At 41.8% G+C, this 17881-nt stretch overlaps 1 protein-coding gene and 1 non-coding gene across 6 annotated transcripts in view; both read right to left on the minus strand.

Annotated features, from left to right (window-relative positions):
* The window catches only part of Prdm2 (PR/SET domain 2), a 95277-nt gene that overhangs the window by 30045 nt on the left and 47351 nt on the right, over window positions 1-17881 (minus strand). For 2 of the 5 annotated variants that reach the window (XM_090335781.1, XM_090335779.1), the window contains exon 2: window positions 2407-2464. The exons of the other annotated variants lie outside the window; for them this stretch is intronic. Coding sequence is in view for 1 of the 2 variants with exons in the window: in XM_090335779.1 (XP_090191905.1) it covers window positions 2407-2464 (58 nt within the window). In the remaining variant the exon portion in view is untranslated. The remainder of the gene's footprint in view (window positions 1-2406; window positions 2465-17881) is intronic. 5 annotated transcript variants of the gene reach the window in all.
* Window positions 6605-6708, minus strand: LOC150062460 (small nucleolar RNA U13). Its single transcript, XR_016536076.1, has one exon. It is a non-coding gene; the product is annotated as a small nucleolar RNA U13 (small nucleolar RNA).

Genomic DNA, 17881 nt, shown 5'->3' on the forward strand with positions numbered 1-17881 from the left:
CAAGTAGCAGAGCAGTAGCCTGGAGTGAACGAAAGGGACAGTGCACTTAGGCCCTGAGGCCAAGCCCTAATATTTGCACAAAAAGAATACCGAAGAGTTGTTAGTTTGGTTGGCTTCTGTCCTATCTTATCGATACCCCATAACTACAGTATGTAAAGTTTCTCTGAAATTCCTAGTAATAGTCCTGTTTTTGTCCCTAGGTAGTCAGGATAGCTTGGGACACACACATTTCATTAGAGTCACATCTGGTGCAAACAGAAAGTGAAGGAGCCGAGGACAGTGGGGGGGCAATGGATACGACCTATTCGTGGTCCTGCAGGGAGATGGGCCATACACCTGTTCATTCGGGAACCTCCCTGTGCCAAACTAACAGCACTTAGCCTAAATCTGATGGCAACAGAGGCTCTGAAGGTAACCACTTGCATTGAAGGGAAAACCTGGGTTGTCGCTTGTTAACCAGCTTTCTTGCCCCCAGTACGACATATGCCCTTCCTATGTGAGGCTGTATTAGATTACTGATACCAAATGCAGTGTTATCACCCACACACATGCCAACGGAAGTGACTATCTGCCCACACAGAGTGACCTAATGCTATCGGTGCTCACGCTGCCTAAGAAAAGCCACACTTCTTTCTTTCTTAACTTGTGAAGAGCCCCTGGTCCAACTCTCAACATGCTTCATTCAGAAATTACATTGATATGTTTCTCCCTGAGTGAAACGCCACAAAAAGACATCCTAAGACATCAGAACAACCCGAAACCCCAGGCAAACAGAAGAATGGCCACCTATTCTCTACAATGTATGAGATTTTAAGATAAATTGAAATACAGAGTCATGGTTTGAACATAACCACAGATTTAAAGGTCCATACTATAAAATGCAATAGGAAAACGAGTGTCATTTCGTTATGATGCAGTCACTTACACAGACAAAGCAAAGATCTCCTGCAATTCACTGCTGTGCAAAACCCAGTTAGCAGTTCACATGCAAAAAATCACACTGGCACTTAAGTACAGAACTAAATAAATCAAAGTTGCCTCTATTGCAATGAAGTAAAAAACAATCTTACTAATACTTATCAAAATGTTAACCACATAACTATTTTTAAAGTGCTATTTTATTCCTTCCTGCCTAAAAGAACATCAGAACACCCAGCTCAAACCAATGTTAAAAGTCCATTTTTGGACTACTCCCCAAATCTAATCAATTAGAAATTCCCTTTCACCTCAACAAAGATGTTTATGTTAAAAGTCATGACCGTGGCAGTACAAACCACTGGGAAGAGATCAGAAGCCACGTGTACCCAACTACAGACAGCTACAGGATATCCAGGCATCTCGACAGCAGCACATATGATATTAGGGTTAGGCGAATGCAGGTTAATTCTTCATTGTGGGCAGGGCTGACTCATCCAAGAATGATGTGCAGCACTGCTTTATCAACCTCACCAGCAATGGCCCCAGTCACCTCCAGTGTGATAGCCCTGTATCTCAAGACATGGCCAATGTTCCCTGGGGAGGAAATTTCCATGTGTTAAGAGCTACTAGGCTGGGCCAGGAGTTTGGCCTAGTGGTTAAAGTGCTTGCCTAGCATGCATGAAGACCTGGGTTCGATTCCTCGGTACCACATACATAGAAAAAAGCCGGAAGTGATGCTGAGGCTCAAGTGGTAGAGCTCTAGCCTTGAGAAAGTCCAAGGACAGTGCTCAGGCCCTGAGCTCAAGCCCAGGACTGGCAAAAAAAAAAAAAAAAAAAAAAAAAAAAAAAAAAAAAAAAAAAAAAAGAGCTACTAGGCTAACCCAATATACTGTATTTTGGAAAACATTGAAGATATATAAGACACTGTAGTATGCAGTAAATATGTGATTAACACTGAAAAACCCTTTGTAAAAATGAAGGAATGCAACAAGTAGATTTACCACCAAAATGAGACTGTGCACAAGGGAGTAGTCTAGCATGGTCCTATGACTCCTTCGCTGAAACCAGACTGCCCAACACATCAAATAGTTGTCTCATTCCACCAAAACCATCTCTCAAGGCACCAGAGATGAAGGCACTCTGAAAACCACCTGTCCCACCTGCTGTTTTATGAGACATAATGCTGGGGATGCAGTAGTATGATTGGTGGTATGAATCAGGCCAGCATCAGAGGTCCTGCTCATACTTAGGCCTAGGGTCGCCATACCAACAGTGCAAGGGCAGACAGAAGAATCTGCCACATCTCCTCAATCAGGAAAGTTCTTTCCTGATGCTTGATTTCTATACTCATGTTAGCAAGCTAAAAGAAAAAACAAAACCAAAAAACTAGCAGGACATTGCCAAAGAGGATGGGGGACTTAAGAGCTTCCATCTTCCAGGTAAGAGGCGCGGCTGGCTGGCACGTGGCAAGTACACGAGTGCACTTACCATCGGGGTCCTGCAGAGTCCTGCATGGCGCTACTGCCAGCTGGCTGCTCCACTTGGTCTAGACAAGAAAGATACAGGAATGAAACACAGGAAGTGAAATGGCAATGAAAACAAAGAACAGCATGAAGGACAGGACAAAAAAACGTCATGTATAGAAGGAGAGGTGATGGGGAAGGAAGGAAGGCAGCCATTATCTACCACAATAGACCTTCACACAAAATCTGTGTACGCAGCTGCTGATGCCAAGACCAAAGAAGTTGATTCTATCTCAGGCCTGATCAGCACTCCTATTTAACCTGATGCTCATACTATTGCGGGTCACTCTGTTAGAAGACCCCAAAGTTCCAACCTCTTCTCTCCTTTCACAGAGTAAACACTCCTAGACTAGAGATGAGAGTTACCTTTACCTGCCTGGGGTCACTTGACTAGATTAGCTCAGAGCCACAATTAAAACTCAAAAGACAGTAACAATGAAAGTGCTCTGCTAGGGTTATTTTTTAAAAGCAACCATGACAATAAACATGCCTTTTATTCTTTAGAGAACACACTTTACATCTATTGTTTCACTTGGCAAACAAAAAAACCAAGTCATAAAACCTGAACACAGTCCACGGCTCACATAAGAAAGTGGCTGCAGGCCAACACTGGCAAACAAGTTAGCAAGAAACTTCTCAATTCAAATGAGCTAGGTGTGCTAGGACACATCTATAATCCAGCTATGCAGAAGGCTTAAGTAGGAGGATCACAATCTTGATAAGTCCCAAGCAAAAACCCAAAAGCCTAAATGAAAAGACTTAAAGCAATGAGAGTTGAAGCATGGGGTATGGCTCAAGCCTGCCTACAAAATGTGAAGTTCCAAAGTTAAACCATAGTACAGATAAATATGTAAACAAGTTTTACAACTTCTATTGCATTTGTAAAGAAACAGAATCAAACTGTAATTCAGCTTTTCTCCATTTCAGTTTTTGTCCTAAACAAGATTCCTCAAGCCTAGAGGCCTGATCTCTGCCTGACAATGAATAATCTCAATGGGCAGGCTTTGTAAAATAAAAACCGTAGCTTCCTTAGACAATGGATGGCCAGCTTTACACTGCTACAATCTGGGATGCCTAAAGTAGCATGTGAGCAATTTAACCCACGTCTGGTCTAGGTGCTACTATTCTAATAAACTAGACAAATACCAGGACATTCTAGAGAATAATGTTTCACTTTTTAAAATGCTCAGGCAGCAAAGAGGATGTAAAATTCCAGGTTTGCTCAAGTTACATTAAAAATTCAACACAGCAGTGAAGGCTCATGTATTTGGTGATTTCAATAATGGATGTGGAGGTGTGCTGTGTCCTCAGTCACAAGCAAACTGCAGTATAAAATCAAGAAAACTCCAGAGCCCAGAAACCAGGCCACAAGTCTTTCTTGAGCTTTACCCTCTTGTTCACATGCACAGTGTGGATCCCAAATCAGTCAATACTGAATAAGAGTTCCACAGCTATGGCATGAAAAGTCACTGAAGAACAGGACAACACTGGACAGAATCAACCCCGTGCCCCCTGCCTCCCTCCTGTCCTTACCACCCAGCCAGCCAGCTCCATGCTCACCATTCCAAAAGAAGTCCACCAACCTCCTTACAACAAGTCTAATGTCCTGGTTTTCTCCTTGCTATGTTGATGGTGTGACACAATGACCTATCTTCTCTTTTCTATAATTCTCCCTAGCCCTGCAATGCTGCCCTGAAGCTTGGCACAGTCTTTCTTTTCTTCCTGCCACTAGTGAGAGGCCCTGATGGTCCATCTGAAGGCTGAAACCATTGCTTTCACACTAGGCTTCAATGAATGCAAACAGCTCCACAGAGGGTAGAAAGGCCTGGGGAACACACAGGTATGAGATCATGAGATGAACTGGGTACATTAAAAGGTGAAAGAGAAACACAGAAGACCATGGAGTAGGGGAGTCTTGAAGACCATCCCGGCCAGCTTCCTGAAGCTCATAAACACAGCTGTAAGCTTCATGTCATTCCATGAACCACCTCAAATTTCCCATCCAGTTAGCAGACACAGACTTCCACTCCCATCCAAATCCACCACTCTGACTTTTGTGTTCTTGTAGAACTGGTAGTGACATGTTGTGGGTTGTAATTTCACTCCTAAAAGACAGACCTAACAATGTCATCTGCCTCTCAGACAAATGTGAGAAACTCACTAAGGCTTCAAGTTCATCATATCTTTTCACATTCCTGAAAGAATGACTGTAGGTCGTTGGCATTCAGGGTATCTGGTTTACAAGGTTTGAGCTGCAAAAGGACAAGGAAGACAAGCTAACATACATGCTAAATGATTCCTTCCAATGTTTTAAAAAGCTCAACCCCTTGTTTGATTCTCCCAAGTAAGGAGAATTGAGGTGGCGTTAAACATGGTCAGGTGATGCTTTACAAGAACCCATCAGTGGGGTGAGCCCAGCATTACTGTACAGCCGGTTTGCAGAAGAGAGAAGCTGGAACCAGGTAAAGCAAGGTCTGTCCCAGGAACCAAGGCGCTATCAATGTCAATATCTGCTTTACACTGGCTATCCAGAAAAACAATGCACCCAGGAGGCTTTGGGGGAAGTCAACAGGGTCACACAGGGGAAGCAAGTGGCCAGAGGAAGTTCAAGGGGGCCAGATTGGGGCCCTGTTGGTCCAAGCTGGAAGACACTGCAGACTATCTAGACGTTTCTCACTTAAAACAACTTTGAAATTCACTCGATAGTAAGAAAATTCTGCTAAGCTTCTTTGGCAAAATCATAACTCCTTTCCTTCAGTTAAACTTACCAAGAGCTGCTGTCTATAATCCTGGAGGTAAATTATAAAAATAAAGCCTCATTGGTTTTAAGTTTGCTTGTGGTATTAAAACAGGGCTGGAGACTCTGCTTCCAACAGCAACAATGGAGAAGTTCTACAGATTGCAGTAAATTCCTAACATAGCTGCTCCCTACCAGGGAGGGGGTGGTCTCGGAGCCTGGCTTGTGGGCTCCCTCATTCTTCCAACCGGTAGGCTGGCAGGACTGGCAAATGCTCAAAACTGAAGGGAGTCAGATTTTCAATTTTTCTTTAAAAAAGGCTTTTATGGTAGTTCTGACTAGGTGATTCCAAATCCTACAAACATCTCCCCAAATAAACTTTAACTCTAAGAAAAGAAAAAAAAGCTTTCTTGCCTTCTTTGAAATCTGAAAAAGACTAAACTTAAAGTCACTAAAACTTAAGCATATTGCTAATCTATTCTATATAATTTAATTTCTAACTTTTCATGGTTTTTTAGTATCCTTTAGCCACATTTTTTTTGAGGGGGGAAGATGTTTAAGGACCCAAAGACAAAGGCATGCACTCCAAGTGCCTGATAACCCCACCTGGAAATCAAGACCAGTTCTTTTCCAAGCCCAGGAACTTTATAATCTCATGAGTATACTATCAAGTTCAGTTCAAAGTATTTTAGGAACAAAAATTTAAGTAAATCTGAGACAAAATACAATTTAAACACATAGTTCTTCATATTTTTTATAGAAACGCACAGAAGCAAGCGTCATACTGAATTATTAATCATTTTTTAAAAATGAATGACATCAAAAGCAAAATTAATGAGAAACAAAATATTTCTTCTGGTTGAGATTAACATACACAATTTTACAAAAGCAGGATCTGGAAATGCCTCTATCGGAGCAGTACTGTTTCTGTCCTTTACTTCCTGGGTGTACCCAGGTACAGCGGTTCACAAGACCACGATTCCCAATCCACACCCACCATACATCCATATGGAACTTAAAATATTCCTAACTAGTATTAAGTAGCCACAACTGTTTATGCATCTGAATGATTGCTAACCTTAGTGCATACCTTCTAAGTCTTTTTTGTGTGTACCACATGACTTCAAACAAAAAGCTAACATCTCCTTCTTCCAAACAACCTCACTCAGTCGTCTTGTCTCACTGAACTCTGTCATTATACCTGCCACCATGTAAATAAAAATCCAAACAATCCCTGTCCGCCAGTGCTAACTTGAGGGTCAAGGTGCTCACAGTCATGACCTGCTTTTATTTTGCACTTAGCTTACAACTACACATTTAAATATGCTCAACTTTGGCAGAGGTTTCTAAGCACCAGAGCATTTAGAGACATAACTTCTTGGCCTGTCCATGAAGCCAGGCACTTCTGTATCTCATTTATTTTTCACATCAGATGGGAAATGTGCCCACATCCTAACAAGGTCTGAGGGAGGCACATGTCATACAAGCCTTTGAAGACCCAATCATCCTGCTTATGAACTAGAAAAGGATCTGTTCCACCGTTTTTGCCAGGCAATCCAATCCTCCCTCTGGAAGCTCTCTCCAGCCCTGCAGCACTCTCCACACCTGTTACTATTCCCTTTTCAGATCAGAAGTAAAATATCAAAGGCTAGTGAGGCCCCATCTCAGCCAACAAGCCATGTGTGGTAGCTCACATCTGCAATCCTAGCTAGGCAGGAGGCATGGGCAGGAAGAATGGCCAGGCAAGAAGGAAAACCTATCTGCAAAACAAAAGATAAATCTAAAGAAAAATAAAAAAGGCTCAAGAGCATAGCTCAGATGGTAGAACACCTGCCTGGCAAGCTCATAGCCCCAAGTCCAACCCCAGTATTGCAAAAAACAGAATTAAATGAAAAATTTAAGGACAGGAGGAAAAAACTGGGAGACAGCAAGGGAAAGATGATGTCCAAAAAGAAATGTACTCTTTACCTGTCACCTCTTTGTATATCACCTTTATTATAATAAATGCAATCTATGTTAAGCAGTATCCACTATAGATTTTACTGAACAAGTTGCAGAATCCCCACTTCTGCAAGTCTAAATTGTCAGCAGATGTTCCTTCTTATGAAGACAATGCCATTCTGCTTCCACTAACATGCCTGAGTCAGTCATTTGTTTTGTTCATCTTACCACCCCCAATTCTCCCCCCACCCCCAACACTCTGGATGTTACAAGTCCACCAAAGACAAAGGAAGAAAAAAGGAGAATCCTGTTACTCCTTCCTTATGTCCCCACCCATACCGATGCTATAACATTGTCAGCTGCAGTTAACTATATTCCATATTTTAAGTCGATAAGCCTCTGGTTTTACATCATTAACCAACTGTTCATAATTTTAGGACCTAAACCCTTCCTCTAGACAGCATCTAGCCACAGATGCAGGCCACCTGGGACTAGACAGGTCGTATGGGCCTCAAATGCTGATGGAAGAGGAATAGAAGCAACTATTTGTGCTGCCTGTGAGTCCCAACTTCTCACACTGCACAGTAAAGATGTGGCCCAAACTAGCACCGCTGCTTCTCTAAAACAGATACTGCCTACTTAATAACTTCTTAAGAAAACAGTTCTTTCATACTTCATTTTTTCTTAATTTCAAATCCAGAAAGATGGTGAAGAAATCTGTCATGTATTATTATAAGTAACAGGAGAGTTCATGAACTTCATTAATTTTCTACAATTATGGTAGTTAGCATGTAAAAATTTGTACACACATCTTAAAATCCTTTAATTTTACTCCTTGTCGTTGTTGTTCGGGGCCTAGGACTTGAACTCAGGGCCTGGGCACTGTCCCTAAGCCTTTTGTGTTCAAGCTTAGCAATCTATCACTTCAGGCAGAGCTCCACAACTGGCGTTTTGGTAGTTAATTGAAGATAAGAATCTCAGGGACTTTCCTGCCTGGGCTAAATTCAAACTACAACCCTCAGATCTCAGCTTCCCAAGTAGCTAGGATTGCAGGCCTGGGCCACCTATGTCTGGCTTATTTATTTACTCTTTACTTCACTTAAAGAATTTACTAATGTATTTGACAGGTTTTTTTTTTTATTGGTCCTTCCCAGCTATAACTACTATTTTGAATTTTATTAAATGCTACCTTTTACTATTGCTTATTTTTCTTGTGTATCTACTCCTAAACAATGTAATGACTGGTTTTGTGTACTTTTATTGTTTATTCCATCTGGAGTTCATTGAACTTCTTTAATTTGAGGGTTCACAGTCTTAATAAAATTTAGTACAAATTTAAAAAAACAACACAAGACATATGTCATATACAGCTCTGTAATTGTTTCCAGTTGCTTTCATGGCTATCAGATGCTACCTAACACTTCAGCAGTTAGGAGTGGAATGATCCACATAAAAGTAAGATAAGGCAGAAAATAAGCCCTTTCCTCAAGCAAAGAAGTCAATAGTGAGAGACACTCATGTCTAACCAGGCCCGCACAGGTGTCCTAGTTTGGGCAACAAGCAAGAGAAAACTGCTTTGAAGAGTGACGCAAGCCTCTGCATAGGGGGAAGAAGAGAGAGAGAGAGAGAGAGAGAGAGAGAGAGAGAGGGAGGGAGGGAGGGAGAGAGAGAGAGAGAGAGAGAGAGAGAGACAGAGAGAGAGAGAGAGAGAGAGAGAGAGAGAGAGACAGAGAGAGAGAGAGAGAGAGAGAGAGAGAGAGAGAGAGAGAGAGAGAGAGAGAGAGAGAGAGAGAGAGAGACCGCGTTCAAACTCCAGGCTTCAATTTTTACTGGGTTTTCTTGCCACAGTAGGGAATTCTTCAGTGCTATGAATCACTCACAGGTCTTAAAGAGCCCTTTACAAATCTATGTAAGCTCACATTACAAAGTAAAATATATGGATTGAAAAGATGTCAGAAAGCCTTTAAACTGTTCGTTTTTCCCTAAGTGTGCTGATAAGCTCAAGGACATAGTGTTACCAGAGAGAGAGCTGGTGCCTCCCATGGCCACAGTTGATGGGTTAAACAGCAAATCTGCAGGGTAGGTTGTTACCTTATTTTGCAGACAGGTAGATGAATGACCAAAATATGTAATCTGTCCAAAATCAAAATGGTAGAACTGGGATTTGACAATAGCCTCTTAATTCCAAGATTATGTTCTGGGACATTGTAATAAATTCTACATTTTGTACACTCAAAATATAGATGAGTCTAGTTTTCCCTTCCTCTTCAAACACAGACATACATTTTATATTACTTTAAAGATACTATCAACTTTTGAAGGATTAATTTGGATGCAATGCACAAGAAACAGAAAATGGAAAGCACAGAAAATGAAAGTGGGGACAATCCTACACACTCTCCCACAGGATATTCACAGCCCGGTCTCTCTAAAACAGTAAGCATTGTTTGTCATTTACTATTTTCTATATTATACTGTAATTATGAGTTTATCTTGTCATACAGGCAATAGTAATCCATATTATTTTTGATCTTGAACAGAATTTATAGTTTTAATGGCATCATAACTGTAATAGGTATGATATGTAGTAAGCCTAAAAAATTCAATCATGTTAATTATTTCTACGGTCCACCTAAACAAAGAAAAGATATTTCCTGTAATAATTCATTTAGCAGCTACAGGCAAATAGACCTGGAACCCTAGGTCCCTTATTAAAAGCAAAAACAAAAACAATACACAAACCAACACTGCAACCAAGGATAATCTGATTACTTATCTGGATGCAGTAAAAAAGAACTGTAACTTCAACTTCACTCAATCTTAACACACACACACACAGACACCCTTCATATGTGAACAAACAAGGAAACATCCACATGTAAAGACTTGGCACAGTGACGATTACCACCACGAGCTGCCTGTAGCTAGGACCTCCCCACCCTTAGGGTCATCAAAGGAATCAAGGCAAGAGGGAGAGGACAGTGAGTTATCTTCTGCTAGACACTGGACATTCTGCTCAAAGCCAATGCTCACTTCTTTCCACAAAGAAACAGGCTCTGATAATCCCATAGACAACACAAAACTATGGGCAACGGACCGCAAAACACATTTTCTGCGTTCAAACTTGCTAGAGAAGGAAAACTGGACCTGAGAAGCCAAAAGTAGAGACAGAAGCCCAGAAACTGCACTGTTGTCCGTTCTAAACTGTACTGTAACTTCAAACATTGCACATAAATTCCATTTTGAGACTTCAACATGGGTGAGCAAACCAGTTTGCCTTCATTTTTGTGGGCATGTCGTGTTTCAGGAAACCTACAAAAGACTGCATAAAGAGGGAGATTAGAAACACAAGAGAAAGATTGTTTATCACTGTAGCGTAGATGGAAAAAAGGAGGGAAAGAGATGCTAGTCTAAGAGGTATTTGTTTTTCTTTTTAGCCAAAGCAAGGACAACCCTTTACAACTACTTCAGAACTGGTAACATGCAGTTAACTCACTAATGGTGAAACTAGGCTTTGATCATTCAGATGCTGAGTTAAACCAATAACAAAATTTCAAGTTTTTAAACCATCAGATGAGCAATAATTTTCCATATCAAAATCTCTGAAAAGTGTAGCATTTTTATATACTATGTATGGTGTATTATTTTATATTATAAATCCCCTGCCTCTGAAATTATCTGGGTTTGAAATCTGGGTTTCACCTGACTTGGCTTTGCTTATTCAGCGGACACTACCATGAAAGCTAGGTTTCTGAGAAAAGCCTCATTTTTAAATCAAGGGTAGTTTGATTTTCTGATAGTCTTGAGAGAATTGTTCTTCTGGAGGACTCCTGTTTTGGCCAGGAAGCTTGGCCCTTGTCAATTACATTTTAGTTACACACACATCCTTTTCCTGAGTTCTTTAATTAATGTATCTTATTAGAAGCCCACTGAATTTTAGTTACCCACAGTTAGTTAAGCTGTATTCTTTTGCAGATTATGAACTCCAGCTCTACCAATGTGAACAGTGGGACAGAGCCTGCTGGGTGAAGCTGCTCTATGTGCTTCCTTGCCAGATTTTTGGCCAATGGCACACCCTTCTACAGAAATGAACTTTGCCTTGTGAGCTTCTTGTCTTTTATTCCTATGTGACACCCAACATCCAGAGCTATTTCTAAAAGTCACACCATTTTACTATTGCTTTTTGGAAAAGGCATCTTATGGCCTTTCCAGCTTGGCTGGCTTTGAACCTTGATCCTCTGGATCTCAGCTTCCTCAATAGCTAGTATTACAGGCACAAGCCATTGGTGACCCTCTAAATGTACTTTTGAGATGCAATAGTTAATTACACATTTACTGGTTAATAATAATACAGTAACAATAATAATAATATTTTTCTTGCCAGTCCTGGGGCTTAAACTCAGGACCTAGGCAATGTCCTTGGACACTTTTTGCTCAAGGCTAGCGTTCTGCTACTTGAGTCACAGTGCCACTTCTGGCTTTTTCTGTTATGTGACACCAAGGAATTGAATGAACCCAGGGCTTGGTGCATGCTCAGTGAGCACTCTACCACTAGGCTATGCTCCTGGCCCATGATTAAGTTTTCTATTAAAAATATTGCAAAGCCGAATGTGGTGGTTCATCTCAAGTAATTCCCACACTAGGGAGCCTGAGACAGAAGGCCTCAATTCTAGGCCAGCACCAGGCCATAAAAAATGACTCCATTTCAAAATAACCCCCTCCCCAAATATTTAGAAATTCTGGGACCATGACCAGACATAGAAACAAAAACCAACTACAATCAATGCTTCAGAACCTCTTTCTAATATCTTTATAATCCCTCAAGTTCCTCTTAATAATATATGTATCAAGGCCAGGAGTTTGGCCTAGTGGTAGAGTGCTTGCCTAGCATGCATGAAGACCCAGGTTCGATGTTTGATTCCTTAGTACCACATACACAGAAAAAAGCTGGAAGTGGTGCTGAGGCTCAAGCAGTAGAGCTGTAGCCTTGAGAAAGTCCAAGGACAGTGCTCAGGCCCTGAGGCTCAAGCCCAGGACTGGCAAAAAAAAAAAAAAAAAAAAAAAAAAAAAAAAACCATATATGTGTGTGTGTGTGTGTGTGTGTGTGTGTGTGTGTGTGTGTATGTGTATCAAGTTTGTAATGTATGTATGCATCCATGTCCACACAACCTGAACCCTGCCTTTATGTTCTAGCTCTGCTTACATGCTACAGCTGGCACTCTACCACTTGAGCTATGTCTCTAGTCTGGTATGTTTTTTCTGATTAACTGGTGATGGAGTCCCATGGACTTTACTGCCCCAGCTTTAATCTATGTCCTCCTGGTCTCCAGACTCCTGAGTAGCTAGGATTATAGGTGGGAGACTCTGGCGTAGGACATGTGCTTCAAGTTTGAACTGTTCATCTTCTCACGGTAAATTTCTGGAGAAAACGGTAGAAAAAAAAGAACTATGTAAGAAACCTGAAAACAACAATAACAAAACGGCCTGAGCATGGCCATCAGGAGGATCCAGATTTTGGCCAGTCCAAGCTAGCTGGATAAAAGTCACTAAAAGTAGTGACTTTTATCACCTACTAACATGACAAGAAGTTCACTTACATGTTAAATCATTAGATGTGTCCATATCAGATACAACTTCATAAATGAATTCAGCCAAAACACGTGCAGTGTTATGAAACTGGTTTAATCTGAGTGGTAAAAAGACCAACAGCTATTTTCGGTTTTTGGTTCAAGAAACCACAGCACTATTTTGAAATAGTTCTTGCTTCTCAGGGTTAATGTTAAGCATCTCTAACCATCAACACTAATAAACACCAAGCTTGGTAGCTGTCTTGGCATACGAATATGAACTGGTAACCTGCCCACCAGCAGAGAATCACACTGGACAATGTGAAACTGTAGCCCAGTTCTCAGCTCAGCACTTCACGGAGGAAGCTCCTACTGATGTATGGCCTCCATAATGGTGCTCAGAGGCTGCTTAGCCAACCCACACTGATTCCTGAGGCACTTCAAATATACAATGACTCCTCCTCTTTGCCACACCCGGAGGAGCAGAAAGCCTTCTATCCTAGCAGTAAAATGGATCGAGAAACTGCCAGCTTTGCAACTTAAAAATCTGAAATTTAAGAAAAGATCCTAATATTCATACTTAAGGCAAGAATAACAGACTGGAATTTTTCACTTTCAAATCATAAGCAGATTTCTAAAAAAAAATCTGCTACTTCAAATTAGGTCTTTTTAAAAATCTTCTCAGAAAAAGTAATTGAACTTCAATAAGCCAGTCTTGACTTTCATTTATTATACATACAGAAACAATACCATCTAACAATCAACAGACAGAGCATGACACAGTTCTTAATACTCCAAGTTACCTGAAGCTTTTCAGAATGGCATTATGTAAGAATACCAAAGATTCACTCCCAACAGTTGAAATTTTTGCAAGACTGTTTGGAGAAAATATTAGCTAATTCACATAATTTCTCTGTAAATAAAGTTACATATAAATAAGAATCAAAGTCATAAAACAAAAGCAGTGATCAACATTTTAGCCTAAATCAGAAGTAATTCAGTGATAGCAGAAGTTGAATTAGAAATCCATAAAACCATTAAGACTGTACTGAGTTTTTAACAGCAGTCCACCATGGTGGCAGCGGCTACCAGACATGAGACAGTCAAGGCTCAGCACAGGGCCCACTCAGCAGGTAGGCAACGCCACCTGCACAGGCTGACCCACCACACAGGACACAGACCCCCTGGGTCCCATGTGGTCTCTGCTGTATGCTTACAAGCCATAGAGCAAGCAAGGACTCTCCAACTGTCCCACGCCTTGCCTAGCACCTATAAACAAGAAGTATGGACAAGTGTTTATCAGGGCCCACGAGGTTCCTGGGCACCACAATCAGGTCTCTCTCACTCAGTTTTGGTCAAGGAGCATAAAACAGACCAGCCAGCTGCTATGGTGAGTCAAGACAGCACTCTACACAAACCTACCTGTTCTCTGCTTTTATTAAATGCATTCTCTATGTTCATTATAAGTTGAAGCAACCTTCCTTATCCTAGCACTGCCAAGGCAGTGCAAGTGTCAAAATTCAGCACATCACCTGAGAGGATCCCAAGAGAGATCCTGGGCAAGTCCTTGTCTGGAGAGGCACCCCTCCAGCCAGGGCTAACAGGTGCTTGTGGGTGCTCTCCAGGGTGCAGATCTGTGCGTATCTAGGAGTTTCCGCAATACCATCAGACGTACCACATCTGCTTCCCACATATCATCCAGCAGTTTCCTGTGACCTCTCATTCTCTCTCAGGGGAGATGTGTAATACTCTTCTCTTCTTCTTCTTTCATCTTCCTCCCTGACACCACCCTCTGAGCTTATGAGACAGTCCACCTCCTCTTCCAAGGAACACCCATCAAGAACCACTGCCATTTGGCTCTAATGACACCAAAGGCGTCCAGTGACACCAATCTCCCCTAGCATCCCAGCCATTTATGAGATGATAGCAGGAAGAAGGCCAATATGGCCACTGATAGAACTCAGTTTCATAACTCAAAAACATGAAAATGGAGCCAGGCACCAGTGGCTCACGCTGGAATCCTTGTTAATTTAAGAGGCTGAGATCTGAGGATCGAGGTTCAATGCCAGCCTGGACAAAAAGTCCAGGAGATGCTTATCTCTCCAATAAACTTGAGCACAAAGAGGTTCAGGGACAGTGACCAGTCCGAGTTCAAGCCCCAAGAGAGGAAAAAAAAAAAAAAAAGAAAAGAAAAAGAAAAAAAATCACCTGGTTTCTATAGCAGTAGAAATGCTACTAGAATCTTCTGTGTCACTTATGCTATAGCCTTAGGAAGACGACTAGCTCCCGTTGTGCTATCCCTGGCCCCCTCCCTCCCATGTGCTGATATCCTAAGGCATGTCTTGCTTATAGCCTGTGGTACCCTCAACCCCAGAATGTCAGTTCTCTACTGTGTCTCCATCATGCAGATGAACATCTTAAAAAAAAAAAAAAGGTAAACTTGTTGGAAGAACTGAAGGCACCTCCAGGTGCTTGGAACTTCTCTGGTGTGCTCTGGTGGAGCCCTTTTCTAAACAAGGTTGCCTGGCCGGCCCAAATAGGAGTGCCTTTTCCCTCCTCAGAAATACAGCTCCTTACCCAATTTGAGTTCTTCAGTACCTTTGGAGATTTCAAACACTTGAGTATTTTGTACTGCACAAAAGTTGGTCATTTGAATAATTTGTTAACTTAAGTGTTCTATAGCAGATTCACCTAAAAATGTAAACAAGTTGGCATTTTCAGGCACTTCAGGTTTGATTAAAAATTTAGATTACTAAGTAAACTTAAGCAACTCCACTCATTACTGTATTTGTTATAGCTCTTCTTCAATGTCTGGTTAGCTGTACCACTTCCTGGTGTTATAAATAACCCCCCTCTAATTTACTGAACTAGTGAGGTCAGTAGGTTACAAGTAGGCCTCCAGTAAGGGTAAATCAGCAGAGAGAGCCATAATGCTGGGCACAAGGAGGACCATGGGAAGTGATTTGATGCTCCTGGGGAATTGCAGGAAGTGTTCATAAATACCTATTGGTTAAAGAAGTCACAGACTCATCACAGGCTCAGGAGGTCCTCAGCATACACAACACAAAAGCTGCAGTCAGCCTGAGGTGTGGCACCTGTAGTTAAGCAAGAGCCCACTGACTTCCTTCCATTAACTTGCTTGCACAATGACATTAGCACTGCTACTATGACACACATAAAGCTAAGGAACTACACCTCAGTGATTTGACTTGCTCCAAGTCCCCTGATAGAAACCTGTGGCTGTTCCTCGTTCCTTCCATGAATCCCCCTTGCAAAAACAACTCTGTTGCTTCCTGGTTAAAAGGACTTTGGGTAAGGCTGCTTGCTGGCCCCGGGACGAATGGTCCCTGGGCTGTGTGCAGTGCCATGTTCCACAGTGTCTGTCCAGCATGAGCAAGGCTCTGGGTTTCAACCTCAGCAAGGCGAGAAAATCCCCAAATACACGGGAAAGCAAATTTCATCTCCCACTTCTCAGTCCCAAAAAGGGACCAGAGATCCAGCAGAGATGACTAAAGCTTCTAAATGTGGCCTTTCCTATGCTACTTCAGAGAATAGAATCTTCCTATGGTTCACATCCAAATACTCTGAAACATCAAACACTGAAACTCCCTCTTCCTGTCTACCAGAAAGGTTTAAATTCAACCGTATAGGACTAGTCAGACATGTTTTTTATTGTTCGTTTTTTTTTTTTTAAAAAGCTAAACACAAAAAACTCCCAGTTAAAAATGCCTAGTGGGGGCCAGGACTTTGGCCTAGTGGTAGAGTGCTTGCCTAGCATGCATGAAGACCCAGGTTCAATTCCTCAGTACCACATACATAGAAAAAGCTGGAAATGGTGCTGTGGCTCAAGTGGTAGAGCTCTGGCCTTGAGAAAGCCCAAGGGCAATGCTCAGACCCTGAGCTAAAAAGCCCAGGACTGGCAATAAATAAATAAAATAAAATAAAAAATTCCTAGTGTACGTACAGTTTGTGCAGCTCTGGCCCATGGCAAAATGGCATGCTCCTTGGTCAGGAACAATATAACCTGTGTTCTCACAGCGAGATGTTCTTTTCCTTCTTTACATGTTGTTTCAGTCTTTGTTTGCTGATCAGTGAATATTTATTGAAGGCCTACTACCTGCCAACCAGCCGTGGTGGTGCTGATCTGCAACTTACCAATACTGTGTGTTCCTCTGCCAGACTCCAGGAGAAGAATTACTGCTGATTTTGTGCATACTACACAACCCAGCAGAAAGCCTGACACACAGCAAAGCCTTCATAAACATTAGTTTGAGTTAATGAGAGAGAGAGAGAGACAGTCAGACAGAGATAGACAGGCCGGAGGAGGAGGGAGGAGGAGGGAGGAGAAGGAGGGGGGAGGAGGAGCGAAGGGGAGGGAAGGAGAAGAGAGCAGCAGAAGGAAGAAAGAAGGAGCCAGTTTCTTCTACATAAAGGAATTAGGGTTGTTTTTTCCCCCCCACTGCCCAAATAGGCAGTGCAAGCTCACAAATTCTAAAAGGCACCATATTCAATGCACAGCTGTAGACATCACTACTGTCAGGCAAAGGAGCTGGGGTCCAGAATTATGAAAAATTCCGCCCTTTGTTTTTTTTCTCCTCTCTCCCCTCTCCTCCCCCCTCCCTCCCTCTTTCTCTCTCTCAAAATGAGGGTAGACCCAATGTCAAGCTGTCAGCTCTATCTCTTCAACATCTGGATTTCAGAAAAATGAAAGCTAATCCGGCCTGAGAGAAATTTATGTTGATTTTTCTCTCTGACATCATTGCCTGAAAAGGTATTACTTAAATGTCTGAGGTCAAACATAAGACCTAGATAGAAGCAAATTAATACAAAAAGTTTTCTTTTCAGGTATTTGCAAGCCATTCTTCAACTTTCAGAGTATTTAATTTAAAAATTAAAAAAAAAAAAAAGTCCCCAGGTGCCAGTGGTTCACCCCTATAAACCCAGCTACTTGGGAGGTTGAGATTTGAGGATCACAGTTCAAGGCCAGCCCAGGCAGGAAAGCCCGAGAGACTTTTTATCTCCAATAAATTACCAAAAATAGCTGTAAGTGGAGCTATGACTCAAGTAGTAGAGTGCTAGCCTTGAGGAAAACTCAGGGACAGCACTCACGCCTTGAGCTCAAATCCAGAGAGTGAGAGAGAGAGAGAAAGAAAGAGAGAGAGAGAGAGAGAGAGAGAGAGAGAGAGAGAGAGAGA

The sequence above is a fragment of the Megascapheus bottae genome, chromosome 6 (genome assembly GCF_031878675.1).
Source record: "Megascapheus bottae isolate mThoBot1 chromosome 6, mThoBot2.hap1, whole genome shotgun sequence".
NCBI lineage: Eukaryota > Metazoa > Chordata > Mammalia > Rodentia > Geomyidae > Megascapheus > Megascapheus bottae.